Here is a 22,825-nt window from a genome sequence, read left to right as displayed (position 1 = left end):
TCTATTGCAAACATCCTCAGAGGTTGTGAGGTCTGTTGGACCTAGGAAAATGGGTTTATATATCTGTGGAATGATGTCCAGGGTGGGACAAAGAACTCTTGTCTGCTAGAGCTAGGTGTGAATGTTTCAACTGACCACCTTGATTAGTATTTGATGGCCTGGCAGTGCCTGGGGCAATATTTTGTTGAGAGGTGATTAGATGCTCTCCATGCTGTATTCTGCCTTGGTCAGACCACACCTGGAATCACACTGTGTCCAATTCTGGGCACCGCAATGTTAGGGAGATGTTGACTCTAAGCTGGAAGGTGTCCAGAGGAGGGCAACTCAAAGGATCAAGGGTCTGGAGAAGCCCAATGAGGAGCGGCTAAAAGAGCTGGGCATGCTTAGCCTGCAGAAGAGTTTGATAGGAAAAAGAGTCTGGGAGTGGGTTGTTTTTTGGAGAAATATTTGTTATCTTGGTGACAGATTAAACCTAAACCCATAGGAGTTCTTGCTTCTTCCAGGAGGCAGTCAGATCCTTCGAGGTCAGTGTTGCTCAACCTGGGGATCGGGGGTCACAAGGAGGTGTCAGAGGGGTCACCAAGGGCCATCAGAAAAAATAATATTTTCTTTTGGTCATGGGGGTTCCGTGTGGGAAGTTTGGCCCAATTATATCATCGGTGGGGTTCAGAATGCTCTTTGGTTGTAGGTGAACTATACATCCCAGCAACTACAACTCCCAAATTTCAAGGTCTAATTCCCCCAAACTCCACCAGTGTTCACATTTGGGCATATTGGGTATTCATGCCAAGTTTGGTCCAGATCCATCATTATTTGAGTCCACACCGCTCTCTGGATGTAGGTGTACTACAACTCCAAAACTCAAGGTCAACGCCCACCAAATCCTTCCAGTAATCTCTATTGGTCATTGGAGGTCTGTGTGCAAAGTTTGGTTCAATTCCATTGTTGGTGGAGTTCCAAATGCTCTTTGATTGTAGGTGAACTATAAATCCCAGCAACTACAACTCCCAAATGTCAAGGCCTGTTTTCCCCAAACTCCACCAGTGTCCACATTTGGGCATATTGAGTATTTTTGTCAAGTTTGGCCCAGATCCCTCATTGTTTGAGTCCACACTGCTCTCTGGATGTAGGTGAACTACAACTCCTAAACTCAAGGTCAATGCACACGCAACCCTTCCAGTGTTTTCTGTTTGTTGTTTGTGCCAAGCTTGGTTCGATTCCATTGTTGGTGGGAGTTCCAGGTGCTCTTTGATTGTAGGTGAACTATAAATCCCAGCAACTACAACTCCCAAATGTCAAGATCTATTTCCCCCAAATTCCACCAGTGTCCACATTTGGACATATTGAGTATTCTTGTCAAGTTAGGTCTAGATCCATCATTGTTTGAGTCCATACTGCTCTCTGGATGTAGGTGAACTACAATTCCAAAACTCAATGCCCACTAAACCCTTCCAGTGTTTTCTTTTGGTCATGTGAGTTCTGTCTGCCAAGTTTGGTTCCATTCCAGTGTTGGTGGAGTTCCGAACGCTCTTTGATTGTAGGTGAACTATAAATCTCAGCAACTACAACTCCCAAATGTCAAGGTCTATTTCCCTCAAACTCCACCAGTGTGCACATTTGGGCATATTGAGTATTTTTGTCAAGTTTGGTCCAGATCCATCATTATTTGAGTCCACGCCGCTCTCTGGATGTAGGTGAACTACAACTCCAAAACTCAAGGTCAATGCCCACGAAACCCTTCCAGTGTTTTCTGTTCGTCGTGTGTGCCAAGTTTGATTCGATTCCAGTGTTGGTGGAGTTCCGAACGCTCTTTGATTGTAGGTGAACTATACATCCCAGCAACTACAACTCCCAAATGACAAATTCAGTCCCACCAGTATTCAAATTTGGGCATATCGGATATTTGGTCCTGTGAATGAAAACACATCCAGACGAAGGTTTCCACGAATCCTGGCACTGAGCTTGGAAGGACCGCTTTTTGGATTACAGTTTCCAGAATCCCCCAACAGAATGGCCAACTTTTCACAGAGCGATAGAAAGACGATGTGTTTCTTCTGCTTCTGTTCTGACTCTCCAATCTGGTTTTTTTGCGTGCAAAGAACGAGGAGGTAGAATTTGAGGAAATGATTAGAAGGAACTTCAAGTGGGGACATCCCTTTTGGAATCCCCTCTTCGTCATATGTTCCTTTCAAGGGAGATGCCTGGCTTTCCAAATCAGAATGTCGTCGTGCGGAAACATCCCACCATTCGAATATGGGGACTGGGGAGAGCTCCTGCTGTTAGCCCCAGCTTTTGCCAGCCTAGCATGTTCGAAAACATGCAAATGTGAGTAGATTCCATCCGAACATTAGGAAGCACTTCCTGACTTTGAGAGCCGTTCAGCAGTGGAACTCTCTGCCCCGGAGTGTGCTGCAGGCTTCTTCTTTGGAAGCTTTTAAACAGAGGCTGGATGGCTATCTGTCGGGGGTGCTTTGATGGTGCTTTTTCTGCATGGCAGTAGAGGGCCTCTTAGAACTCCATGATTTGCCATTATTATTATTATTATTATTATTATTATTGGAGGCATTTAACCAGAGGCAGGATGGCCATCTGTCAGGGGTGCTTTGATGGCACTTTTTCTGCATGGCAGTAGAGGGCCTTGCAGTGGGTTAAACCCCTGTGCTGGCAGGACTGAAGACCAACAGGTCGCAGGTTCAAATCCGGGGAGAGGCGGATGAGCTCCCTCTATCAGCTCCAGCTCCTCATGCGGGGACATGAGAGAAGCCTCCCATAAGGAAGATAAAAACATCAAATCATCCGGGTGTCCCCTGGGCAACGTCCTTGCAGACAGCCACACACACCAGAAGCAACTTGCAGTTTCTCAAGTCGCTCCTGACACACACAAAATTTCTCCATTATTATTATTATTGGAGGCTTTTAAACAGAGGCTGGATGGCCATCTGTTGGGGGTGCTTTGAATGCAATTTTCCTGCTTCTTGGAAGAATGAGGTTGGACTGGATGGCCCATGAGGTCTCTTCCAACTCCTATACAAAAAATGGATAAGGTCGTGGCCTGTCTGATCTCCCCAGGGAGGGAGTTCCAGAGCCAGGGGGCCACCACCGAGAAGGCCCTCTCCGTCATGCTTGAGATGGTGGAGGAAGTGAGAGGAGAGCCTTTCCCAATGATGTCAAGGAGCGCAAGGGTTCATATGGGAAGATGCGGTCACGAAGATAGGCAGGTCCTGAACCGTTTAGGGCTTTGTAGGTAATAACCTACACCTTGAATTGGGCCCGTAAAGTTATTGTTAGCCAGTGGAGGTGTTTAAAGAGGGGAGTTGACCACTCTCTGTAACTAGCTCCCGTTAACAACTTGTTTTTGGACTAGCTGCAATTTCCGGACCGTCGTCAAGGGCAGCCCCACGTAGAGTGCATTACAGTAGTCCAGCCTGGAGGTAACTAGGGCATGGAGCACTAGCTCCCATCAACAACCTGTCTTTGGACTAGATGCAATCACCGGACCGTCTTCAAGGGCAGCCCCACGTAGAGTGCATTACAGTAGTGCAGCCTGGAGGTAACTAGGGCATGGAGCACTAGCTCCTATTAACAACCTGTCTTTGGACTAGCTGCAATCACCGGACCGTCTTCAAGGGCAGCCCCACGTAGAGTGCATTACTGTAGTCAAGCCTGGAGGTAACTAGGGCATGGAGCACTAGCTCCCATCAACAACCTGTCTTTGGACTAGCTGCAATCACCGGACCGTCTTCAAGGGCAGCCCCACGTAGAGTGCATTACAGTAGTCCAGCCTGGAGGTAACTAGGGCATGGAGCACTAGCTCCTATCAACAACCTGTCTTTGGACTAGCTGCAATCACCGGACCGTCTTCAAGGGCAGCCCCACGTAGAGTGCATTACAGTAGTCCAGCCTGGAGGTAACTAGGGCATGGAGCACTAGCTCCTATCAACAACCTGTCTTTGGACTAGCTGCAATCACCGGACCGTCTTCAAGGGCAGCCCCACGTAGAGTGCATTACAGTAGTCCAGCCTGGAGGTAACTAGGGCATGGAGCACTAGCTCCCATCAACAACCTGTCTTTGGACTAGCTACAATCACCGGACCGTCTTCAAGGGCAGCCCCACGTAGAGTGCATTACAGTAGTCCAGCCTGGAGGTAACTAGGGCATGGAGCACTAGCTCCCATCAACAACCTGTCTTTGGACTAGCTGCAATCACCGAACTGTCTTCAAGGGCAGCCCCACGTAGAGTGCATTACAGTAGTCCAGCCTGGAGGTAACTTACTTACTTACTTACTTACTTAGGCGATCCCTCGTTGGACAAGTAAGATGGTCTTCCATTATGGATTTCCTTGTGGGTCCGTATGTGGCTGTGGAGCCCTATTCTTGCTCTGCATCTTCTTCCGCAGTGAGGGCATTGGTTTCCAGGTAGAAGGCGGTCCCGGTCGGGGTTGGCTTGACGCGCCTTCCTCCTGGCACGTTTCACTCTTTCACCCTCCACTCGTGCCTCCTCAAATTCTGCAGCACTGCTGGTCACAGCTGTCCTCCAGCTGGAGCGCTCAAGGGCCAGGGTTTCCCAGTTCTCAGTGTCTATGCCAGAGTTTTTAAGGTTGGCTTTGAGCCCATCTTTAAATCATGGAGCATGGGCATGGAGCACTAGCTCCTATCAACAACCTGTCTTTGGACTAGCTGCAATCTCCGGACCGTCTTCAAGGGCAGCCCCACGTAGAGTGCATTACAGTAGTCAAGCCTGGAGGTAACTAGGGCATGGAACAGCATGGCCAGGTTAGACTTCATGAGATGCGGACGCAGTTGGCACACAAGCTTTAACTGAGCATCAAGTGTCATAGCAGAGTCCAGAAGGACCCCCAAACTGCGCACCGGTGTCCTCAAGGGGAGCGTAACCTCATCGCGCACAGGTAGCCAAGTCTTCATTTTGGCCTCTATCGCTGTCATCTGCAGGAGACTTTATTTTCTAGCACTGCCGCTGGATTATGTTTCTATCTCCTTCCAAAAGCCTGCCTTGTAGGGCTGTTGTTGGAATCGGTGCGCGTTCCCCGTTGCCGAATGTTAACATTGCTCGCTGCAGCTCCAACCAGAGCCGGAATCTTTTGGGATGGGTTCAGAGCGGCGTTGGCCGCCGTCACCGGGAAGCCAAATAGCTGAACTTCCTTTGCTCTCGGCTCTATTTATATCGCAGTCGGCCTACTGAGCGAGCGCTCCATTCATCCTCCTTCCTCGATTCACACCTCCCGCTTCGAAAGCAAAGTCCCCTCTTTTGCAAATTTTGGGATGTGTTAGGAAGTTGGTGAACCCCATCTCCTTGGATCCTTTGCCTCTGACTAGCCGGAAGATGGAGAAAAAGAGAGAACATGCAATGGGATCCTGGACCGGCCTCTGCTCTCCGAAAACAAGACTCCGGTTTCCCCGGAGGGGAAACCGGAGTCTTGTTTTCGGAGAGCAGTGGCCGGTCCAGGATCCCATTGCACGTTCTCTCTTTTTCTCCGTCTCTCGGCTAGTTTTCTGCCATCCGGAGAGCTTCATTTCTCTTCTGACGGACTCTCACGGCGGAAAGGAGATGGCCGGCGTCTGGACCGCGAGACTCATCACGTTTGCAAAGCTAAGACTCTAAATCCTCTTTTATTCTCCCCCCGAATCCTCAGATGCTAAATCCAAAGAGCAAGCAAGCAAGAAAGAAAGAGAATGTGGGTTGAGCCCGGTGTGTGGCTGGTGACGTCGGGGAGATCAGCGCGATCTGCTCCCGAACTCGCTGCCAAGCCCCCATTTCCTTTCCAGGCAAGCGGTCCTTTCTATTATTTATTTTTTTCCCCCCTCGCACGGTGCGGAAATGGTTTGTCTTGGGAGACAGCCATTTTGTGCGTTCTGCCTTGAAATGTTATCTTTGACGGCAGCGACGTCACTTTGCGTTGGGTGCCGGCTGGAGAAGCCGAGGCGGAGGAGCAGCTGACGGCGGCCGGAGGCTCCTTCCAGCTGGTGCCGCCACCAATCCCCGAGCCCGAAGCTGGGCCCAGGGGGGCAGAGCGGAGGGGGGAAATGCATCGCCAAGGCTTCCTGTGCCTTTTGCCACCCTCCCTCCTTTCCTCCTTGCCCTTCCTTTCCCCTTAATGCCAACTCAATATTCTTTTGCAATTTGGAGAATGTCAGGGATTGTGGCAGGCACATTGGAACCAAGCCCACAACATTTGAGACTCTGGAGATAATAATAATGATAATAATAATAATAATAATAATTTTTAACATCTACATGAAACCGCTGGGAGAGGTCATCCGGAGTTTTGGAGTTGGGTGCCATCTCTACGCAGATGGCACACAACTCTACTACTCCTTTCCACCTAACTCCAAGGAGGCCCCTCGAGTGCGGGACGAGTGCCTGGCCGCTGTGTCTATCTGGATGAGGACGAACAAGCTGAAGATCAATCCCGACAAGACAGAGGTCCTCCTGGTCGATCGCAAACCGGATCGGGGTATAGGGTGGCAGCCTGTGCTGGACGGGGTTACACTCCCCCTGAAGTCACAGGTCCACAGTTTGGGAGTCCTCTTGGATTCTTCTCTCACGCTTGAGGCTCAGGCGTCGGCGGTGTCCGAGAGGGCTTTTGCACAATTGAGACTCGTGCGCCAACTGCAACCTTACCTCGTAAAGGCTGATCTGGCCGGGGTGGTCCACGCCTTGGTCACCTCTAGATTGGACTACTGTAATGCGCTCTACGTGGGGCTGCCCTTGAAAACGGCTCGGAAATTTCAGCTAGTCCAGCGGGCGGTGCTCCGTACAGAGAGAGGTCAACCCTCCTGTACAAGGAGCTCCATTGGCTGCCTTTCATCTTCCGGTCCCAATTCAAGGTGCAGGTGCTTACCTACAAAGCCCTAAACGGTTTGGGACCTGCCTACCTGCGTGACCGCATCTCCGTTTACAAACCCGCACGTTCTTTCCGATCATCTGGAGAGGCCCTGCTCACGATCCCACCTGCGTCGCAGGCGCACTTGGTGGGGACGAGGGACAGGGCCTTCTCTGTGGTAGCCCCCCGACTCCGGAACTCTCTCCCCAAGGACATCAGACAAGCCCCAACGCTGGCTGTCTTTAGGAAGAGCCTGAAGACCTGGCTGTTCCAGTGTGCCTTTCCAGAATAGGAAACTCCTGGCCTCAAGTCCCAAATGCACTTTGTTAGAGACTCAGGATTGTCTGCACATTGCACCTACCCCCAACACCCTTCACAATTTACCTGTCAAGCTCAGCACTTTTAATTTTGTCCATTACATTTGGCCCGGCCTTTGATTTTAATTGTGTCATGATGTTATTGTTTATTGTCTTGTTGTCTTGCTTGATGGTTTATTATTTGCTTATGAGTTTGTTGTGTATTATATGCTGTGTTGTCTGCTGCCTTGGCCATTGTAAGCCGCATCGAGTCCTTCGGAAGATTTTGCGGGATATAAATAAAGTTAATAATAATAATAATAACAAAACAACAACAACTCTGGAGATGATAATAATAATAATCATAACAACAACAATAATAATCTATATAAATAAAAATGTAATGTTCGTTTGTGGGATAATGTGAGAACGATAATCGACTTATTGGAATACTACGAAGCCAACAACCAGAAAGAATTGGCATTGATATTTATAGATGCAGAGACAGCTTTCGAGAGTGTTAATTGGAATCTATATAAATAAAAATGTAATGTTCGTTTGTGGAATTAACAGAACTCAAAATCCGCTAGATGAATTGACACCAAATTTGGACACAAGGCACCTAACAACCCAATCAATCTATGTCCTTCACTCAAAAAATTTGATTTTGTCATTTGGGAGTTGTAGTTGTTGGGATTTATAGTTCACCTACTATCAAAGAGCATTCTGAACTCCACCAACAATGGAATTGAACCAAACTTGGCACACAGGACTCCCATGAGCAACAGAAAATACTGGAAGGGTTTGGCTGGCATTGATCTTAAATTTGGGAGTTCTGGTTCACCTACATCCAGAGAGCACTGTGGACTCAAACAATGATGGATCTGGATCAAACTCCATATGCACAAATATGAACACAGATGGAGTTTGGGGAAAATAGACCGTGACATTTGGGAGTCGTAGTTACTAGGATTTATAGTTCCCCTACAATCAAAGAGCATTCTGAACTCCACCATCGATGGAATTGAACCAAACTAGGCACACAGTTCTCCCATGACCAACAGAAAATACTGGAAGGGTTTGGTCGGCAGTGTCCTTTGGTTTTGGAGTTGTAGTTCACCTACATCCAGAGCACTGTAGACTCAAACAATGATGGATCTGGACCAAACTTGGCACAAATACTCAATATGCCCAAATATGAACACAGATGGAGTTTGGGGAAAATAGAATCTTGACATTCGGGAGTTGTAGTTGCTGGGATTTATAGTTCACCTACAATCAAAGAGCATTCTGAACCCCACCAATGACAAAATCATTTTTTTTTTTGAGTGATGGACATACATTGGGTTGTTAGGTGTCTTGTGTCCAAATTTGGTGTCAATTCGTCCAGTGGTTTTTGAGTTCTGTTAATCCGACAAACGAACATTACATTTTTATTTATATAGATAAACTTATTAGTATTTCATTGGGAAGTGTGGGCCTGCTTTTGGCTGATGAGATAGAATTGTTGTTGTTGTGTGCTTTCAAGTCATTTCAGACTTAGGTTGACCCTGAATGAGGGCCGAGTAAATGACCTTGGAGGGCCGTATTCGCTCCCCGGGCCATAGTTTGAGGACCCCTGATGAGGGTAAAAAGCTTTGCCCCTCCACATGTCTTGGATTACAGCCGCACTGTCTTGGACCATTGGTGACATTGCCTGCCGGATGTGAGAATTGGCCACATCTGGAAAGCAGATGCTCTCCATCCTTGGGTGAAGGGATGCTTCTCCTCTGAACCCTCCAAGAGCGAGAAAGGCAGGGAGAGCAGGCCATTGCTTTCATGCAATCCTGGTTGACTTCCTAAGGAACAGACTTCTGGGTTTGACAGTCCTTTTGGCTTGGCCCAGTTCCTATGCTCATGGAAAACATTCAAGGGTATTCGCTGGAAACCAGACGGGAATCCTTTGGGTCAGACAGGGACTTCCATGTCATGACCTCTCCTTCCAGCTGATTTGATTTCCCTGATCGTGACAGTCTCTGTTCTGTGCTGGGGGAGAGAGCCATTAATGGAGCTTTTGAGCCTTCATTTAATTCCTCCGCACTACATCTCCCTATTTTCTCAGACCTGTGTGACATTGTTATTGCCGCTGGTGCTTCTCAACTCTTGGTAGAGCATTTAGAGCATTGAAATCAGTTGGGGAGGTCCTGCTCTTGGTCCCACCACTCTTGCAGGTGCAACTGGTAGGAATGAGAGATGGGGCCTGCTCAGTGGTGGCTCCTTGGCTGTGGAACTCCCTCCCCAGCGAGTTCCTGGCATTCAGGAAATTACTCAAATTGTGACTTTTTAAGCAAGCATTTGGATAGTGAGATGAAGCAGCCCAGATAACGTTTGGATTGGTTCAATGTCCAATATTTTACGTTGTGTTGTTTATGGTTGAGGTTTTTATAGTTCACTGATTTTAATTGATTTTTATATGCTACTAGCCGGCCCCTGCCACACATTGATGTGGCCCTATCTGTGTGTATGTGTTTTGTGTGTGTATATGTGTGTTTATATATATTTGTGTATATATGTGGTTTTGTGCATGTGTTGTAATGTATTATTATTATTATTATTATTATTATTATTTTGGCTTTTTAAGTCTCTTCCGCTGTGTTTTTCCGTGTTTTTATGAGTGATGGTCACTCGTTGACCTAATAGGTGTATTGTGTCCAAATTTGGTGTCAATTCGTCCAGTGGCTTTCAAGTTATGCTAATCCCACAAATGAACATTACATTTTTATTCATATAGGTTATTATTATTATTATTGTCGAAGGTTTTCATGGCTGGAATAACTGGGTTGTTGTAGGTTTTTCGGGCTATATGGCCATGTTCTAGAAGCATTCCCTCCTGACGTTTTGTCTCCATCTATGGCAAGCATCCTCAGAGGTTGTGAGGTCCTCACAACCTCGAGGATGCTTGCCATAGGTGCAGGCAAAACGTCAGGAAAGAATGCTTCTAGAATATGGCCATATAGCCTGAAAAACCTACAACAACCCAGTTATTATTATTATTATTATTATTATTATTATTATTATTGACACAAAAGCACAGTATGTCACAGCAAACGAGATCTGTATGCTGGAACACTTCCCAAGCGTCTAGGATTGTGTGATGTATATTATTATTATTATTATTATTATTATTATTATTATTATTATTTGAGGTCGAAATGGGGGGCACCTAGGATGTGTCCATGGGGAAAAGTGGTGACTAAACTCCCATTTAGGGGCTTTCAACACCATTTGGAGAATTGGGGTGTATTGGGGTGTATTGGGGCATATGTGGGGAGAAATTGGCCTTGGGTCTCACCTTGCTCACAATAACCCCGTGAAGTTGGTCTTGTTCAGAGAGAGCACTTCCTGGGTTTCGTATCTTGTTTTGGGGTCTTCAAAGTCCCATCCCAACCACCTCCAGCCTTTCAAAGATCTCCTTGACTTAGAAAAGTTGAGATCGGGCCCAATTTCCATGTGATTTCTGCTTGAGAAGCAATCCCAAAGCCAAGGAGGGCAATTGAGGGCAACGATTCGTCTGTTCAAGTCACCCTAGTATCTGTTCGCTTTTGATTCGCCCCATAATTAATGGAACAGGACAGAGGTCTGGATCGAGAAGAGCCTAAGGAGAAAGTCTGGGTCAAGCCGGGTCATGCCAAGTGAGGACTGGCACAAAGGAGGCCTTGTGCCAGGGAGGCTTGGCATCAGGGTTCCCAGGCAAGGAATGCCTTTGTATGTGGCGTTAAAACATAAGTCGGCATTGGGCAGCGGGTTATATTTTCTGTTAAATGGAATAATAATAATAATAATAATAATAATAATAATAATAATAGCAGCACTTTATTTATCACTAGCTTGGGGACCTGGCACTGCCCGGGTAATTTGAGAAAGGCATCGTATTGTAGATTAGTTTCCATATATAATATAATATATATTCTCTGCAGACTAGACCGTACTATATAGCATACACACATAAACACACATACACAAATAAACACACTATTCTCTCTCTCTCTCTCTCAGTCTCTCTCTCTATATATATACACACACAAACACACTATACTAGATATACACAGACACACAGGGGCCTATATATCATTGTGTGTATTGTGTGTGTGTGTATATATGTATATATAGAATATATATATATGTGTGTGTGTGTGTGTGTGTATATATATATATATATATACAGACACACACACACTATACTATATATATACACACACACACAAACACTCTATACTATATATACACACACACACTATACTATATATATATATATATATATATATATATATATATATATATATACACACACACACACACACACACACACACAGAGAGAGAGAGACTGGGGCCTCTCTCTCTCTATATATATATATAGAGAGAGAGAGAGAGAGAATATATGTGTGTGTGTGTATACACACACACACAGACTGAGGCCTAAATATCATAGATATTGTGTGTATTGTGTGTGTATATATGTGTATGTATAAATATACACACAAACACACACACTATACTATACACACACACACACACGGGCCTATATATCATAGATATTGTGTGTTTATCAGTTATTTCAGTGGCTCGCAGTGCTCTCAGGAAGTTAGTGAAGGTACTGTGAGTCCCATCGTCCATGATCCATCGTTCTCCAAACGGCATGAGGATATAGAGTGGGTCATAGGGGCTCTGTGTGCCGAGTTTGGTCTTGATCAGTTATTGGATGAGGTTCGCAGCGGTCTCGGGAAGTGATTGAAGGTACTGCAAGTCCCATCATCCATGGCCCACCCTCCTCCAAACAGCAGTAGGATGTAAAGTGGGTCATGGGGGCTCTGTGTGCCAAGTTTGGTCTTTATTGGTGTTTGTTGGCGGCCGCAGTAGTCTGTGGGAACAAAAGGGGTGGGAAGTACTACAAATCCCATCATCCTTTGTCCGTCCTCCCCCAACCCTCACCAGGACATAAAGAGGGTCATGGGGGTTATGTGTGCCAAGTTGGTCTTGATTGGTCATTGGATGAGGGTCACAGCGGTCTCAGGAAGTGAGTGGAGGTACTTCAAGTCCCATCATCCATGGTCAGCCCTCCTCCAAACTGCAGTAGGATATAGAGTGGGTCATGGGGGCTCTGTGTGCCAAGTTTGGTCTTTATCAGTCTTTGTTGGAGGCCACAGTGGTCTGTGGGAACTGACGGGTTTGAAAGTACTACAAATCCCATCAACCATTGTCCATCCTTCCCCAAACCTCACCAGGACGTAAAGAGGGTCATGGGGGTTATGTGTGCCAAGTTGGTCTTGATTGGTCATTGGATGAGGGTCACGGCGGTCTCGGGAAGTGAGTGGAGGTACTGCAAGTCCCATCATCCATGGTCAGCCCTCCTCCAAACTGCAATTGATATAGAGTGGGTCATGGGGGCTCTGTGTGCCAAGTTTGGTCTTTATCGGTCTTTGTTGGAGGCCACAGTGGTCTGTGGGAACTGACGGGTTTGAAAGTACTACAAATCCCATCAACCATTGTCCATCCTTCCCCAAACCTCACCAGAACGTAAAGAGGGTCATGGGGGTTATATGTGCCAAGTTTGGTCAAGGTCCGTCACCCGTGCTGGTCACAGCGGCCTATGACAGTGGCAGCCAATCAGAAAGCTGCCACATGTACCGTCCTCCCTCCGCATACAAACACTGACTTTTATTAGATAGATAAGAAAGATAGATAGATAGATAGATAGATAGATAGATAGGAAGTTTCAGTCACGTGGCTTTCTTTTTTTATTGGAGGTGGCTTTGGTGGTCTTGAGTGGCCTACCTCTCTCTCCCGACCCCATTCTTGAGTGTTGTTGTTACTAGGCTATATTCCAAAATAAGGGAGTTGTTATCACAGGATCGCAGTGTTGGATGAGTGGGCTTATTATTAACAAAAGACCCTCTTCATAAGTGTATAGCAGAGTAACTTATGAGCAGCAGCGTGACCCAGCACCAGGAGCTCAAGTGTAAGAGAGGTGTCAGTCTGAGAGAGCCCTCAGAAGGCCTCAGTGTGAGGTAGGCCTCAGTGTTAGTAGACTTCAGTTTGAGAAGGTCTGGTGCGCTCGGTGAGAGGAAGCCCCAGGTTGAAGGCCATTGTGTGTAAAGCTCCAGTGTGAGAGCTGCTGTGTATAAAGCTACTGTGTGAAGCTCCTGAGTAATAAAAGGAACAAAAACACACAGACCAATGTTATCTCTTCCATAGGAGGCTTTTCTTTACAGCAAAATATATGGTTGCACTATTTACAAAATAACACGAAGAAAGTTCTTTATACTTCCTTCTTTACTTCCATGCTGGGCTTCTTTCTCATGCAGATAAACAGCTTCACTCTCACAGAGCCTCTCCTCACACTGAACTTACTCAGGAGCTTCACACAGTAGCTTTATGCACAGCAGTTGTCACACTGGAGCTTCACACACGATGGCCTTCAACCTGGGGCTTCCTCTCACTAAAGCTTCTTACACCAGGCCTTCTCAAACTGAAGCCTACTAACACTGAGGCTTCTGAGGGCTCTCTCAGACTGACCCCTCTCTCATACTGAGGCCTTTCTCCCACTGAGGGCTCTCTCATTTCTGAGGGCTCTCTCAGACTGACACCTCTCTCACACTGAGGCCTACTCATACTGAGGCCTTTCTCCCACTGAGGTCTCTCTCACTTCTGAGGACTCTCTCAGACTGACACCTCTCTCACACTGAGGCCTACTCATACTGAGGCCTTTCTCCCACTGAGGTCTCTCTCATTTCTGAGGGCTCTCTCAGACTGACACCTCTCTCACACTGAGGCCTACTCATACTGAGGCCTTTCTCCCACTGAGGTCTCTCTCAGACTGACACCTCTCTCAGACTGACACCTCTCTCTCACTGAGGCCTACTCATACTGAGGCCTTTCTCCCACTGAGGTCTCTCTCACTTCAGAGGGTTGTCTCAGACTGACACCTCTCTCACACTGAGGCCTACTCATACTGAGACCTTTCTCCCACTGAGGTCTCTCTCACTTCTGAGGGCTCTCTCAGACTGACACCTTTCTCACACTGAGGCCTACTCATACTGAGGCCTTTCTCCCACTGAGGTCTCTCTCACTTCTGAGGGCTCTCTCAGACTGACACCTCTCTTACACTGGGGCCTTCTCTCAATCCCTTAATCCTTGTAACCAGACCTGGCCACTATGATTAATTCTTAGTGTTCAAATATTTTGATTTTATATGGTCTGATGTGTTTATTTATAATATTTCTTGTATTTTATTTTGTTTTTATTCTATTGTTGTATTGTTATGTTGTATATTTGCATTGTTGTATTGCTGGGCTTGGCCTCATGTAAGCCGCCCCGAGTCCCCTTGGGGAGATGGTAGCTGGGTATAAATAAAGTTTTATTTTATTATTATTATATTATTACTCATTCTGAGGCTTTTCTCCCACTGAGGTCTCTCTCTCACTCTGAGACGAACTAACACTGAGGCCTTCTCACACTGAGGACCTATTTGATGGGAGGCTGCCAATGAAGACCAGACGCTGAAAGCAATATTTCAGGGGAACTGGAAAAAATACCTCTGAGTGTTGCTTGTCTAAGAAGTGCTATGGGATTTATAGCGTCACCATAAGTTGACAAGGGACTTGAGGCCATAGATAAACAGAGAGAGAGAGAAAGTATGTATGTATATGGGATGAACAAACCAACATACATACATACATACATACAGACTCAGAGGTATTTTGCCAGTTCCTCTGAAATACCGCCTTCAGCTTCTGGTCTTCATTGGCAGCCTCCCATCAAACGGCCTCAGTGTGAGAAGGTCTCAGTATGAGTAGGCCTCAGTGTTAGTTTGCCTCGGGCTCTTATATGGCTTGATGGATCTGGACCAAACTGAACAAATAGACAGACAGACATAAGTAAGGGGAATCAGAAACATTGTTGTATTCCAGGACAGGAAAAGCCCTCTGACTTTAAACATCACACCGTTGGATGGAAAACAATCCTTTTATTGAAGATAATTAAAAAACAGTAAGGTAAAAAAACACTTTAAAGAAATGGGTAAATCCAATTAGGTAGAAAGATAAGCAAGAACAAGGTCGTCCAGGGTAATAGTCCAGCAAAGCCCATAAAAACGAAGTCAAAACTTCCCAAATAAAATGCAAGAAATCAGGAAACACGAATCCAAGGCATGAATATAGAAGCATAGATCAAAACCATGAAACAAAGGCACTTAAAACATGAATTTTCCAATCAAAGTTTCCATGAACAAGGACGAGATTCCAAAAGATGCTTCATCTGACTACATATCCTGTACTTGGGACTTTTATCTCCTCGTTACCTATGTCTCTAGCACTCAGAAATTGGTTTTGCTTTAGCTGAGAATTTCTTATCTTTTTCTCTCGGAGCCTGGCAGACCGCCGAAGCCATTGTTTGGCTCTCCTGTTTTGACTAATCTCTTCCCTGTCTATCTATTTGTTCATTAATTTCTGCCGAGCTGTTTTCATGTTCCCTATCATGGGAATTCTCTGGTAACAATTCAGAAAGCACACCATCATCCCCACACCCCTCAGGGACATTATTACGGGAAACTACACTCTGAACAGGGATCTCCTGGTATTTCTGTGCATCAATATCCCTGGCCAAACGGTTGCCATCTTGAAACTCATCCTGCAACTCATTGACATCACTCCCCACATCCAAAGCACCCTGATCCTGAAACACAATCCCAGGCTGAACTCCAACAAACATAAACATATATTAAAGGCACACTTTCTAACAAAAGATATTTTGGGGGATGTAGTGTTGTATCTTCATTGTATGGTTCCTTTTCGGTTTCCAAAACTTGGGGAAGGTCTCAAAGCAGACATGTTAGCCAAGAAATGCAGCGTGACGAGGATTCATCTTAAAGTGGAGGCAATTGCCCAACGCAGGCGCTCTTTCGCGGCTCCGGAGGCGTACCTCTCCCCAAAAGCGTGCCCCATCTTGCCCGGCCGCCTTCCTCTGGCTCCGCTTTGGCTCTCCGAAAGGCATTCCCAGCCAAGCCTTCTCCAGAGATGGAGGACATTCTCCTCCGGGGCTCCCATAAAAAAAATTGTTGTCGCAAGAATGTGGTTTATTAGTCCAGAATTATTAATTTTTTTGTATCTTCAACAAGGGCTTTCACCTTCTCTTGGGATATATGATTCTCAGTCATCTTTCTCAGCTGTTCAGCAAACATATTCTGAAAACCTTATCAAGGCTATAATGATTTTCGCTTCTTGGGTAGTATATATTTATTTAATGGCATTTGGTTAAAGCACTGAGCTGCTGAGCGTGTTGATCGAAAGGTCGCAGGTTCGATTCCGAGGAGCGGCGTGAGCTTCCGCTATCAGCCCTAGCTTCTGCCAACCTAGCAGTTCGAAAACATGCAAATGTGAGTAGATCAATAGGTACCGCTCCGGCGGGAAAGTAACGGCGCTCCATGCAGTCATGCCGGCCACATGACCTTGGAGGTGTCTACGGACAACGCTGGCTCTTCGGCTTAGAAATGGAGATGAGCACCACACCCCAGAGTCAGACATGACTGGACTTAATGTCAGGGGACAACCTTTACCTATAAAGTAATATCCAGCATCTATTTCTTTGAGCAAAAATAATTTAAAAAAAACTAGCGATCCCCTGCTACACGTTGCTGTGGCCGACATGGGGGTTCTATGTGGGAGGTTTGGCCCAATTCTTGCCAGTGGAACTCTCTGCCCCGGAGTGTGGTGGAGGCTCCTTCTTTGGAAGCTTTTAAACAGAGGCTGGATGGCCATCTGTGAGGGGTGATTTGAATGCAATATTCCTGCTTCTTGGCAGGGGTTGGACTGGATGGCCCATGAGGTCTCTTCCAACTCTTTGATTCTATGAATTCTATCAGTGGGGTTCAGAATGCTCTGTGATTGTAGGTGAACTATAAATCCCGGCAACTACAACTCCCAAATGTCAAGATTCTATTTTCTCCAAACTCCACCAGTGTTCACATTTGGGCATATTGAGTATTTGTGTAGAGTTTGGTCCAGATCCCCCATTGTTTGAGACCACAGTGCTCTCTGGATGTAGGTGAACTACAACTCCAAAACCAAAGGACACTGCCCACCAAACCCTTCCAGTATTTTCTGTTGGTCATGGGCGAACTGTGTGTCAAGTTTGGTTCAATTCCATCGTTGGTGGGGTTCAGAATGCCCTTTGATTGTAAGTGAACTATAAATCACAGCAACTACAACTCCCAAATGACAAAATCATTTTTTTTTAGTGAAGATCATACATTGGGTTGTTAGGTGTCTTGTGTCCGAATTTGGTGTCAATTCATCCAGTGGTTTTTGAGTTCTGTTAATCCCACAAACAAACATTACATTTTTATTTATATAGATTCCAATTAACACTATCGAAAGCTTTCTCTGCATCTATAAATATAAATGCCAGTTCTTTCTGGTTGTTGGCTTCATAGTATTCCAATAAGTCGGTTATTGTTCTCACATTATCTTTGATGTTTCTTTGGGGGAGGAAGCCTCTTTGGTCATCTTTAATCCAATTTTTGAGGTAGGATTTTAGTCTCTCCACTAAGATGTTGGTGAAAATTTTGTAGTCCAAATTCAGTAAGGAAATCGGTCGATAGTTCTTTACATCTGATGGATCTGTGTTTTCTTTGTGGAGCATTGTTATATTAGCTTCTTTCCAGGTATCTGGTATTTTCTGATTCTTTGCCCGTCTTATTTGGAAAAGTCGATTCTTTGATTGTCCAAAATGCATACGGTTGTGGGTGAACTACAACTCCCATTATGCCAGGTAAACCCCCTGAAACTCCATCAGTACTTAAAGTTGGTTATGTTGGGCAAGTTTGCGGTAGATGCATCATCAGTGGAGTTTGTTGTGCTCCCTGGCTGTAGGGTAAACTACAACTCCCACTATGGTGAACCAGTACCCTCAAACCCCTCTAGTAGTTTGAGTTAGCCATGAAGGTTAGCCAAGTTTGGTCCACGTTTGTCGTTGGTGGAAGTCGCGTTTCCCTGGTTGTGGGTGAACTACAACTCCCATTATGCCAAGTTAACCCCCTGAAATTCCACCAGTACTTAAAGTTGGTTATATTGGGCAAGTTTGCAGTAGATGCATCACAAGTGGAATTCGCTGTGCTCTCTGGCTGTAGGGTAAACTACAACTCCCATTATGGTGGACTGGTCCCCTCAAACCCCTCTAGTAGGTTGAGTTAGCCATGAGGATTTTGTGTGCCAGGTTTGGTCCATGTCTATCATCGATGGAAGTCACAGTTTCCTTGGTTGTGGGTGAACTACAACTCCCAGAAATTAAGGTCAATTCCCCCCAAACCTCTCCAGTAATCAAATTTCAGCATATCGGGTATGTGTGCCATGTTTGGCCCAGATTCATCGGTGTTTGGGTTCACAGTGTTATCTGGATATAGTATTATTATTATTATTATCTGGATATAGGTGAACTACAACTCCCCCAAATCAAGGTGAATTTCCCCCAAAGACCTCCTGGATGTTTTGCTGGTCATGGGGGCTCTGTGTGCCAAGTTTGCTCCAATTCCATCTTTGGTGGAGTTCAGGGTGCTCGTTGATTCCAGGTGAACTAGAAATCCCAGTACCTACAACTCCAAAATGTCCTGGCCCATTCCCCTCCAAATCGACCAGTATTCAAATTTGGGCATATTGGGTATGTGTGTAAAGCTTGGTCCAAACCCATCATTGTTTGGGTTCACTGTGCTCTTGGGATGTAGGTGAACTATAAATCCTTTCTTTTCCCCGCTTAGGATGGACCGCATGACGGAGGACGCCCTGCGCCTGAACCTCTTGAAGCGGAGCCTGGACCAAGCCGAGGAGCGGGATGACGTCCTGGCCAAGCGACTGAAGATGGAGGGCCACGAAGCCATGGAGCGGCTGAAAATGCTGGCGCTGCTCAAGCGGAAGGACCTGGCGGGCATCGAGGTGCCCCACGAGCTGCCGGTCAAGCAGGACGGCCTGAAGGTCTATGAGGAGAAGCTCAACGGGAACCTGCGGCCACACGCCGATGGACGCTCCTCGGCCAGGCCGGGCAAGGAGAACATCAACGACGAGCCGGTGGACATGAGCGCAAAGAGGAGGTAAGGCAAAAACCCCGCGAAAAAGCGAACTGCGAAGTAGCGGGGGAACACTGTAGACTGCTCGTGAGCCCAGTGGACTCTCCTTCTGCTGGGTGAGGAGGCTATGATTGTATTTTCCTGCCTGGATGAAGAGGGTCAGATTGGATGGCCCTTGAGGTCTCGTCCAACCAAAAACCCCGCGAAAAAGCGAACCGCGAAGTAGCGGGGGAACACTGTAGACTGCTTGTGTGCCCAGTGGACTCTCCTTCTGCTGGGTGAGGAGGCTATGATTGTATTTTCCTGCCTGGATGAAGAGGGTCAGATTGGATGGCCCTTGAGGTCTCGTCCAACCAAAAACCCCACGAAAAAGCGAACCGCGAAGTAGCGGGGGAACACTGTATACTGCTTGTGAGCCCAGTGGAGTCTCCTTTTGCTGGGTGAGAAAGCTATGATTGTATTTTCCTGCCTGGATGAAGAGGGTCAGATTGGATGGCCCTTGAGGTCTCGTCCAACCAAAAACCCCGCGAAAAAGCGAACCGCGAAGTAGCGGGGGAACACTGTAGACTGCTCGTGAGTCCAGTGGACTCTCCTTCTGCTGGGTGAGGAGGCTATGATTGTATTTTCCTGCCTGGATGAAGAGGGTCAGATTGGATGGCCCTTGAGGTCTCGTCCAACCAAAATCCCCGCGAAAAAGCGAACCACGAAGTAGCGGGGGAACACTGTAGACTGCTTGTGAGCCCAGTGGAGTCTCCTTTTGCTGGGTGAGAAAGCTATGATTGTATTTTCCTGCCTGGATGAAGAGGGTCAGATTGGATGGCCCTTGAGGTCTCGTCCAACCAAAAACCCCGCGAAAAAGCGAACCGCGAAGTAGCGGGGGAACACTGTATACTGCTTGTGAGCCCAGTGGAGTCTCCTTTTGCTGGGTGAGAAAGCTATGATTGTATTTTCCTGCCTGGATGAAGAGGGTCAGATTGGATGGCCCTTGAGGTCTCGTCCAACCAAAAACCCCACGAAAAAGCGAACCGCGAAGTAGCGGGGGAACACTGTAGACTGCTCGTGAGTCCAGTGGAGTCTCCTTCTGCTGGGTGAGGAGGCTATGATTGTATTTTCCTGCCTGGATGAAGAGGGTCAGATTGGATGGCCCTTGAGGTCTCGTCCAACCAAAAACCCCGCGAAAAAGCGAACCACGAAGTAGCGGGGGAACACTGTAGACTGCTCGTGAGTCCAGTGGAGTCTCCTTCTGCTGGGTGAGGAGGCTATGATTGTATTTTCCTGCCTGGATGAAGAGGGTCAGATTGGATGGCCCTTGAGGTCTCGTCCAACCAAAAACCCCACGAAAAAGCGAACCGCGAAGTAGCGGGGGAACACTGTATACTGCTTGTGAGCCCAGTGGAGTCTCCTTTTGCTGGGTGAGAAAGCTATGATTGTATTTTCCTGCCTGGATGAAGAGGGTCAGATTGGATGGCCCTTGAGGTCTCGTCCAACCAAAATCCCCGCGAAAAAGCGAACCACGAAGTAGCGGGGGAACACTGTAGACTGCTTGTGAGCCCAGTGGAGTCTCCTTTTGCTGGGTGAGAAAGCTATGATTGTATTTTCCTGCCTGGATGAAGAGGGTCAGATTGGATGGCCCTTGAGGTCTCGTCCAACCAAAAACCCCGCGAAAAAGCGAACCGCGAAGTAGCGGGGGAACACTGTATACTGCTTGTGAGCCCAGTGGAGTCTCCTTTTGCTGGGTGAGAAAGCTATGATTGTATTTTCCTGCCTGGATGAAGAGGGTCAGATTGGATGGCCCTTGAGGTCTCGTCCAACCAAAAACCCCACGAAAAAGCGAACCGCGAAGTAGCGGGGGAACACTGTAGACTGCTCGTGAGTCCAGTGGAGTCTCCTTCTGCTGGGTGAGGAGGCTATGATTGTATTTTCCTGCCTGGATGAAGAGGGTCAGATTGGATGGCCCTTGAGGTCTCGTCCAACCAAAAACCCCGCGAAAAAGCGAACCACGAAGTAGCGGGGGAACACTGTAGACTGCTCGTGAGTCCAGTGGAGTCTCCTTCTGCTGGGTGAGGAGGCTATGATTGTATTTTCCTGCCTGGATGAAGAGGGTCAGATTGGATGGCCCTTGAGGTCTCGTCCAACCAAAAACCCCGCGAAAAAGCGAACCGCGAAGTAGCGGGGGAACACTGTATACTGCTTGTGAGCCCAGTGGACTCTCCTTCTGCTGGGTGAGAAAACTATGATTGTATTTTCCTGCCTGGATGAAGAGGGTCAGATTGGATGGCCCTTGAGGTCTCGTCCAACCAAAATCCCCGTGAAAAAGCGAACCGCGAAGTAGCGGGGGAACACTGTAGACTGCTTGTGAGTCCATTGGACTCTCCTTCTGCTGGGTGAGGAGGCTATGATTGTATTTTCCTGCCTGGATGAAGAGGGTCAGATTGGATGGCCCTTGAGGTCTCGTCCAACCAAAAACCCCACGAAAAAGCGAACCGCGAAGTAGCGGGGGAACACTGTATACTGCTTGTGAGCCCAGTGGAGTCTCCTTTTGCTGGGTGAGAAAGCTATGATTGTATTTTCCTGCCTGGATGAAGAGGGTCAGATTGGATGGCCCTTGAGGTCTCGTCCAACCAAAAACCCCGCGAAAAAGCGAACCGCGAAGTAGCGGGGGAACACTGTAGACTGCTCGTGAGTCCAGTGGACTCTCCTTCTGCTGGGTGAGGAGGCTATGATTGTATTTTCCTGCCTGGATGAAGAGGGTCAGATTGGATGGCCCTTGAGGTCTCGTCCAACCAAAAACCCCACGAAAAAGCGAACCGCGAAGTAGCGGGGGAACACTGTATACTGCTTGTGAGCCCAGTGGAGTCTCCTTTTGCTGGGTGAGAAAGCTATGATTGTATTTTCCTGCCTGGATGAAGAGGGTCAGATTGGATGGCCCTTGAGGTCTCATCCAACCAAAAACCCCGCGAAAAAGCGAACCGCGAAGTAGCGGGGGAACACTGTAGACTGCTCGTGAGTCCAGTGGAGTCTCCTTCTGCTGGGTGAGGAGGCTATGATTGTATTTTCCTGCCTGGATGAAGAGGGTCAGATTGGATGGCCCTTGAGGTCTCGTCCAACCAAAATCCCCGCGAAAAAGCGAACCACGAAGTAGCGGGGGAACACTGTAGACTGCTTGTGAGCCCAGTGGAGTCTCCTTTTGCTGGGTGAGAAAGCTATGATTGTATTTTCCTGCCTGGATGAAGAGGGTCAGATTGGATGGCCCTTGAGGTCTCGTCCAACCAAAAACCCCGCGAAAAAGCGAACCGCGAAGTAGCGGGGGAACACTGTATACTGCTTGTGAGCCCAGTGGAGTCTCCTTTTGCTGGGTGAGAAAGCTATGATTGTATTTTCCTGCCTGGATGAAGAGGGTCAGATTGGATGGCCCTTGAGGTCTCGTCCAACCAAAAACCCCACGAAAAAGCGAACCGCGAAGTAGCGGGGGAACACTGTAGACTGCTCGTGAGTCCAGTGGAGTCTCCTTCTGCTGGGTGAGGAGGCTATGATTGTATTTTCCTGCCTGGATGAAGAGGGTCAGATTGGATGGCCCTTGAGGTCTCGTCCAACCA

At 47.2% G+C, this 22,825-nt stretch overlaps 1 protein-coding gene across 4 annotated transcripts in view; it reads left to right on the top strand.

Annotated features, from left to right (window-relative positions):
- Positions 1-22,825, top strand: part of GATAD2B (GATA zinc finger domain containing 2B) — a 76,450-nt gene that overhangs the window by 27,189 nt on the left and 26,436 nt on the right. For all 4 annotated transcript variants that reach the window (XM_060757988.2, XM_067472312.1, XM_060757987.2 and 1 more), the window contains exon 2: positions 18,924-19,253. In XM_060757988.2, the coding sequence (XP_060613971.2) occupies positions 18,925-19,253 (329 nt within the window). In that variant the 5' untranslated portion in view covers position 18,924. The remainder of the gene's footprint in view (positions 1-18,923; positions 19,254-22,825) is intronic.

The sequence above is a fragment of the Anolis sagrei genome, chromosome 12 (assembly GCF_037176765.1).
Source record: "Anolis sagrei isolate rAnoSag1 chromosome 12, rAnoSag1.mat, whole genome shotgun sequence".
Taxonomy (NCBI): Eukaryota; Metazoa; Chordata; class Lepidosauria; order Squamata; family Dactyloidae; genus Anolis; species Anolis sagrei.
Note: the sequence above shows the minus strand (reverse complement) of the source record. Positions and strands in the feature narration are given on the sequence as shown.